Source organism: Olea europaea, chromosome 18 (assembly GCF_002742605.1).
Source record: "Olea europaea var. sylvestris chromosome 18, O_europaea_v1, whole genome shotgun sequence".
In the NCBI taxonomy this organism is placed as follows: domain Eukaryota; kingdom Viridiplantae; phylum Streptophyta; class Magnoliopsida; order Lamiales; family Oleaceae; genus Olea; species Olea europaea.
The window spans coordinates 15,259,225-15,267,192 of record NC_036254.1 but is presented as its reverse complement, the minus strand read 5'-3'; the positions used below and the strand labels follow the sequence as shown (position 1 = coordinate 15,267,192).

Genomic DNA, 7,968 nt, shown 5'->3' with positions numbered 1-7,968 from the left:
TTAGTATTTTTTCTGAGTTTTTCCTAATAAGGTTTTAAAGATGCATATAAATGTCCATAACAACATGCTAGACATTAACCCTCTTTTATAAGTACAAAACTCTCGAAAAGATCTACAAGATCTATTTTTCAAATCATCCTGTTACTCAGTCATCAAATTTTATCTCATTGGATTTTCTTGAAGATATTAACATACAAGATATCAATGTTGAAGACATTGACATACAAAACATAAGTCACTTAGTACCAGAATCGACATCAAGAATAGTTACTATTTTTTATTCGATCAAGTTTTGTCCCATTGAATTTTAATGACAAGGCTTTAACGAGGCAACATTTTATTACTCCAAATTATTTGTTTTTTTTTTTCAATTTGTGGCATTTTTGTCCCATCAGATTTTTTGCTAAACAAGGTTCCAATGAGATAGCTATTGTTTAAATAGTCATTTAAGGAGGAGTATTGCATATATAATAGTATTTATGAATTGTTTATATAATAGTATTTATGAACGACTTTTATAATTCTGCAGTCCTAATTATTATGACTGTTGTATTCCTTGTAGCATTAATTTTTTCCTATAAATATGATGCTTTAGTTTCTCTTTTTTTTGTCTAGTGTACAACACTTGCTGTATATCATGGTTCACAGCCCCTCACAATGAGGGGGCACCACCTCTATTTTATTTATTTTTAATGTGTGCGGGCCCCCTCCAATGTGAGGGGCTGTCAACCGTGCCGTGTGCCAAGCTGTGCTCACAGCACGGTCCATTAAATTTACATGATTCAACTATATTTCGAACATTTGGAAGGGGGAAAAGGCAAAGAGATCGACATGAATCCTTCTACATTAGTTTTCTCACAGGGTACAAGTTGCAATATACAACCGAACACCTCAACGAGGAAATTATTATTATTATTATTTTTCCTTCCAGATTTACACTTCAAAAAACCCAAATCAACGATAATGATGATAAGGTTTCTTTAATTGGCTAAACAATGGTGGGGCAAAAAAAAATCCAAAAATAAAGCACTTTCAAGAATCTGTAGTAGAATTTTCTTGAAAGAAAAACTCAAGTTTGTCTTTCTGACCGTTTCCTAAGCAGGGATGTCAAAGACTGGAAAACATATTCTTCGCAAGGAATGGTGAGTCCCATGTCATGATCAAACCCAAATTCATCTTCAGCACTTTGAAGAAGGTTCCTGAATTCAGGTCTTGTCAAGAATGAAATTGGAACAATATATCTGCTTCTATTTTTCCCCACATACACTACAAAATGACCTTTTGGCACATCCACAGGAAGCCATTCTTCATCATATCCTTGGACTTTCTTCCCCAAGCTTGAACACCTCTTTAATATCTGCTTTAAAACTGCAAATTGTAACAGCTTATTTAATTTCCTATTAGCCATTTTCATAATATTTAATATTCGGGTTGATGAAGCTGAAGTAGTTAGTTTCGAAGTAAGAGAAAAGAAAAGCAACAACTCGAGTAGAACAGATGTGTAGGATGAATGTTTGCAAGGAATTTATGATGAGTATTCGAGTCGTAGAACTTAAAATAGCTATTTTTTAAGTAACAGAAAAATGCAATGACCCGACTCGTCTAGAGTGGGAAATTAAGGTATGGTTAGAAAGAAGGGACTGCAAGAGAGTATATAAAGTTGGGGAGAGATTAGGGATACGAACAGTGGCATGTGGGGTTGTGGGGGCAATTGAGAACCATAAGATTTTGGGGATTGTGTTTTAGCTCGAAACATGTTGGCAGCCAATGCCATTGGGTTTATTACTTGTTGTTGCCTTTCTTTAGGACAATATGGGGTCGTTCAAGAAATTTTTTTCTGAAATCTCCTTATATTTGGTCTTTTTTTTTTCTAGGAACCGTCTTCACTATTTACGAGGTTTCTTAGAATTTATCTAGTCCAGTATTCCATAGTATGGAAGGATATTAATGAAAAAATAAATTAACTTATTATCTAGTCGTGTCTTATACTATCTATTAAATATGCCCTTCTTAGATTATTATTTTTCTTTATAAGTGGGGAAAAATATCCGTTAGCAATCATATTTTTCATTATTTGTCGTGATGACTTCAATATTATCTTGTTTATATGGTCGTGTTTGGCTAAAAAAAATTCGTTTCAACTACTTCAGATTAATCTTTTGTTTTAATTCGTCAGCTTGGCAACATAAACTATAACATGGAACTTTGATTATTTATGTCTAAATCACATTTATTATGTTATATCGATATTCATATCATTTTTCCATTTTGCCGAAAATCAGATGGAATAACTTGACTGTAATCAAAGAGTAAATTCCAGAATCAATTGGGACTAGTTGAAGTTCAACAACTGACTTTAATAAATTTTAACAAATTCTTTACGAGACTCGTAAGGTTTACCATATGTGGCCGTGACTCAATAGATATTTATAATTTAAATCTATACAATTTAGTAAGTTTCAATATAATTGCAATTTAGATTAAATCCTCACAGAGAACGTCATAAAGCGCCTGTCGTGTGGTCCTCTCACAAGTCACCACCAAGAGGAAAAGTCATTAACTCATAATCGATATACAAATTTTGAAGGTCAAAGAGAAATCACTTTACTCGAAACCGTTAAACAGTCCAATGAGCATGACAAACGTGTATACATTGTATATACAAAAAATGAACTATTTAAATCATGGAGAGTGTTCGCGAAATATTCTTTCGATTTAAATTACCGCAAATGTACGGTTCGTTAACAAGTAATAAAGTGGACTTTAGAAGTCCGAGTATCGTTCCACAGAGAAAGAGTAGTTCAATTTTACTTATTTTAGCCTTAACCGAAACTAATTGAGTTAAAATGAATTTTGGAATCAAAAACCCTAATTTTGGGAGAAATCCCCAAATTGAAAAATCCTAATTTCAAATCTAACCCTAATTACTTAAATTCACTTAACTAATGACTCAATTACGAAATATTATAAAAAATAAATAAAATGTACTGTCAATTTATGAAAATCTATGTAAAACGAATGCACTAAGATCACGAATCCTCAAATAATTACTAATTAAACCCTAATTTCACAATTTTAATAATTCAATAAGAATTTGATAAATCAATACTCCTAAATCTATTCGATACTCTCTCTCGAGATGTATTGAACATATTCTCATAAATCATCAGCCTATATCTCTATAACGGATGCAATTATATAAGAACGCATATAATCTTTTTGTGAGCAATTAAAGATTTACATAGGGCATAGGGGTATATTTTTATCCCCTATCGGACCCTATGATGAATTATATATGTCGAGTTTAATCTAATTTTCTCAAATTCAGAATTAAACCACCAAGTTCACACAAATCAAGTGCACATTAATTGTGGAAAGAAATAAACCAATATAATCCATTCAAATATCCCATCGAACTAATAATTCAAAATCATGAAATAGCAAGTTTAATAATAATTACATGGTTCATCGATCACCTAGTTGCTAAAATCTAGCCTATCATGATAAAAATAACGAAATCTAACAAAGTATGAATAAAATACATCACCGAGTTATCAAAACTTGAATAAATCTTCTAAATCTTGCATCAATTCTTGTTCTTGCTTTCAATTCCACTCCACAATGAATGTTTTAGCCTCCCAAGTCGTTCGTGCGGCTTCTGGACGTCTTGTTGCTATTTAAACCCATCCAAATTAGGTTACCAAAGGAGCTGCAATCATATAAGGAAACTGCAAAATCCGGGGAAAAATTATACCTATGCGACCACATAGGTTTAAGAAAAACGCCATTTTTAATCCCTGGAGGTTCACTCGCGGTCGCATAGGTTTTATACTATGCGACCGCATGGTAGAGCTAACTTCTTGTTTGAGTCATTTTGGTCCTCAAGTTTCATTCCTTCACTCCTTGACTTCTTCTCTTGTTCCTAATTGCTCCAATTTTCCCTTATAACTTCCAATTGGTGCTTGGCTTGATCAATTGCTTGATGTGTTCATCGGGTTAACTTTCAGATAATTGCAATTTGGTCCCTGAATTCTCATTTTGCTCCAATTTGGTCCTTTTTCGGCTCTTTTCTCCTAAATTCCACTATTTCCGTAGAATTTCCTGTATTGCATGAATTTGACAAAGTTAAGTAACAATTCAATCATTTTACTTGTATTTAAGTCATGTTTGTGATGTAAATAAGTGTGCAAAAACACACTTATCAAACCCCCCAAACTTGAACTATTGTTTGTCCTCAAACAAAATAGTGATATAATTCTGAACAAACATGGCTTAACACCTTGCCTTGGCTCAGGATTGGACTAAATAATTGATTTTATGAAAATTTATCAGTGCAAGATGACATCAACCTTTACCTGTTAAATGCATACTTGACGTGTGTGTGTGTGGATTCATGCTAACATATCAAGTTCATGATGAGTTTGAGTGCCGACCCCAAGTGGTCAAATGTCTCCTTACTCGCTCGAGAGATACACATCCCCCCAAACTTATTCTTTTCACTCAATTATCCCGGGATTGTGTTTAAAAATTATGAGTTTACCTAGCTTTAGTTCTCACCCTCTCGTAGTTTGGATTAATTTCACTATCACAAGTTCACACGTTAATAAGTGAAGGCTCTCCTAGTTTTGATTGCTTCGACACTCAAGACTAAACTAGGTTACTTGTCTCGCCTCAAAGGTATAGTTTCTTCCACCAATTGTCCAAGGGCTTTTCTTCTTGTTATTGTCTCTTTTTTGTTTTTCTCACTTTTCTCTGGTTTTTTTTCTCATTTTTTTTATATATCATCTTCTCATTTGCTTTCTATATAACTCATGTATCGAGCTTTAGGCCGGTGACTCCCAGATCAGTTGACCTTAGGGCAACAGATTTTGAAATATCCTTACATGTTTACTTGCTCGAGTCATAAAGGCTGAAAAAGAAGTGTCTTATTCTCACAAATTAAGTTTATGCCCTTATTTTTCTAGACATCTGGTATCCAAAACCAACCCTCAATTTAAGACTTTCACCCACTCTTCATCCCACTGGTCTAGGCAATCCACACAATAATTCATGCACGGAGCCTCACTCATTTCAATGTTCTCCTATAATAGCTCAACTATCACCAAACTGTCTTAAGGTAGTTTACGGGTTAATTCAATAGAGGGTTATAATTATCTCTCTACTTTATGCTCAAAACCCCAATCACTTACCTAACATGTCAAGCATGAATGACGTGCATAAAGAATGTCAAGTAATGCATCAACAAGTATTAGTTAGCCTAATTAACACCGACCCCAAAGTTCTGAAATGTATCAATCCAATAGTAACATCATAGCCGGCAAGGCGATCAAGCTCACACAAGCATACATAAACATAATCAATAGTCACTCACAAGCATGTCTCATGCAGCAATTAGTCAAAATAAATCTAGATTGTGGAAATGCAATTAGTTACATGCTGAATGTCTTAATCAAATTATGCCACCATCCCCCAAACTTATACAAGACATTGTCCACAATGTGAAAAATAAGTTTAGAAGGCAGAATTTAAAGATAATGAATACAAATGAGGCAAACGATACTCCCCTGATCAATACGGGGGCTGCGATGGTAAGCTAGATCCTGTAGTATCATCAGCTGGAGGTGGAGGTAGGCGCGCCAAGATCTCTCTCATCAGGGCTGACTGCTGTGTCATTTCATCATGGATTCCCTCAACACGTGTCTCCAAATGGCCCAAACGCTCCCAAGTTTCATTCACCCTCATCTGGATGCCATCCACCCTGCCCACATACACACTGAGTCGACCGTTCATAGTATCCATCTCCCTCCTAGCTGCCTGGGCATCTTGGCGAGCAGCACGTGACATATCAGTGGAAATGCGGATGTCACGGTGGGCTGTATGCATCTCAGTCGTCAAAGTCCCCATAGCCTGCTGGAGACTCTGCACGTCTCGGCTGGTCCCCGTGGTGGTGGTGAAAATCTGGCGCCACAACTGTGCATTTAACTCAGCCTATGATGGAGGAGCTTGAGGCATCTCTTGCTCTGCTTGCTCGTGACCTTGCTCTTCCTGTTGTCTGCGCCTTTCAATTTCTTGCTTCTCCCAGTGCTTTAACATGGCTCTGTCTTGGGCCTCCAAGGTACTGCGCTTTATGGTGGGGCTGGGTTTGGCAGCCACTTCCCCAGATACAAATTTAGACCAGTAGCTATGCAAATTTCGGAGATGAGGCTTGGAAAGATCATTGAGCTGTGTCTATCTCCCAAAGTGCCCACATGATGTATCTGATCATAGCAAAGAGTGGCAAGATCAACCTTATTACCTCGCACCAAGTGATAAAGGAATCCAGCTGTGGGATCTGTAAATGTGGTCCTGTGAGAGGTCGGCTCAATGTTGTGGCACGTAAATAGCCACAGGATTGCTATAGACGGCGTCATCTCAATCTGATGCCACTCGGTAGTGGGGAGTGGCCATGCATTTTGCCGCCCCAATAAGATCTCCGCCACTTCAGGCCAATTGAAGTCACCTGGTACAGGCGTTATGTTTTCCCACGTGAGCTGGTAGTAGTCTTGAATAACTTCGGGTGAGAATGTGATCCATTTTCCCCAGACCCAAGTCTGATGTAGGTGGTCGGACCCTGGTGTGTCAATTTCTGTATTGAAGTTGGCGTAAAATTCCCCCACCAACAATTCATAACTCCGATGTTGGCTGCTCCACTATTTTATTCCAACCACAGTTTTGCACTAAAGTAGTCAACTCGAAACTAGGAAAGTCTTCCAATTTAACAGCCCATTCTGGTGTCACTGTCCATCGACTCACTATGTTTTCATAACGGGCTGCTGCCTCGGCAGTCAAAAATCTTTGTATACCTCCTTCAAGCACGCGAGTGCGTGCTGTGCCGGACCTTCTCCTTCCCTTTTGAAGTTCGTTTTGGTGGCATCATGCAAAGTTGGAAAATAGCTAGCATTAGCCATCTTGTTATACAATGAGAAATCGCAAGAGATGAAAAGCACGTAAAGCACAAATCCCCCAAACTTGTTTCAATAAGCATGTATACTACCACGGTGTAATGAACAATGTAGGATGATTAGAGTAGTATAAATGTATAGTCCATATGAAAATATAAGAAAATTTGGGAGAATACGCTCATAGTTAAAGGGTTGGAGTCATGATTGAGTGTACACCTTCGGCCCCGGGAACCATCGAGAATTATCAAGATTGTCACGGGCAACCTCCGGGCATATGGAAGTATGTAATGAGGTCTAGCACATACCCAAATTTCAGCGCAATCGGAGTTCGTTTGGTGTGTCAAATAGTGGTGTAAAATAAGGGACGGAGGGTGCTGTGGGCATGCTATGACTTAGCTATTTTTGTGCATGTGTGTGTTGATGTCGTCTAAGTCACATTGTTTGGTAATACGTCACAACGAGTTATTCCATTCATCTAATAGTCATATGCCATGCTAGATGTTCATAAATGTATTAGAGTACCAAGATGGGCATTTTATCGAACATGTTGTATGCGTTGTGAGACCTTCATATACCAGCCAAAAGTTTACTAGTTCACATGGTTCCCCATTCAAAAACAATCACCAAACGCATACACATCCATCAATCAAATGAAGTTAATGCAAAATATACCAAAATACCCAAAAAGTAACAATGTGGCAATTTATCAAACACATTGCATGCATTCCTTAGAAATCCGTATAAAACTCAATAACTCAAAAATTCGAATTACCCCAAGACACAATTGAATTCAAACAATACACTCCATCACAATCAACACCCCAATCTCCCCAAAATGTAAAAAAAAAAAAATCAATTCGAAAACAACTAAAAAAAATGAGTATAATGAGGGATATAGTCCAAAGTCATACCTTCAAAATGATGTGTTCTGCAACCTCAAGAGTCTTGTGTAATGTAGGTGATTGAAATGTTATCAAGTGCAGAAATCTGATCTAAGATGGATTTGAGCGAGAGAGGGTTTGGGAAA

At 36.9% G+C, this 7,968-nt stretch overlaps 1 protein-coding gene across 1 annotated transcript; it reads right to left on the bottom strand.

Moving 5' to 3' along the window:
* Positions 1 to 1,414, bottom strand: LOC111366788 (auxin-responsive protein SAUR50-like). The gene is made up of 2 exons (XM_022987484.1): positions 1,116 to 1,414; positions 1 to 82 (listed from the first exon to the last, which is right to left on the bottom strand). Exons 1-2 carry the CDS (start codon positions 1,412 to 1,414, stop codon positions 1 to 3), a joined length of 381 nt encoding a protein of 126 aa, XP_022843252.1.
* Positions 1,415 to 7,968: the final 6,554 nt, after the last annotated feature.

Excerpts from the sequence above, each read along its gene's own strand:
- LOC111366788 (XM_022987484.1), bottom strand. The coding sequence starts at position 1,414 with ATGAAAATGGCTAATAGGAAATTAAATAAGCTGTTACAATTTGCAGTT. Across the intron at positions 83-1,115 it reads TGCGAAGAATATGTTTTCCA|AGGGTTAATGTCTAGCATGT; the intron begins GTCTTTGACATC and ends TACTTATAAAAG.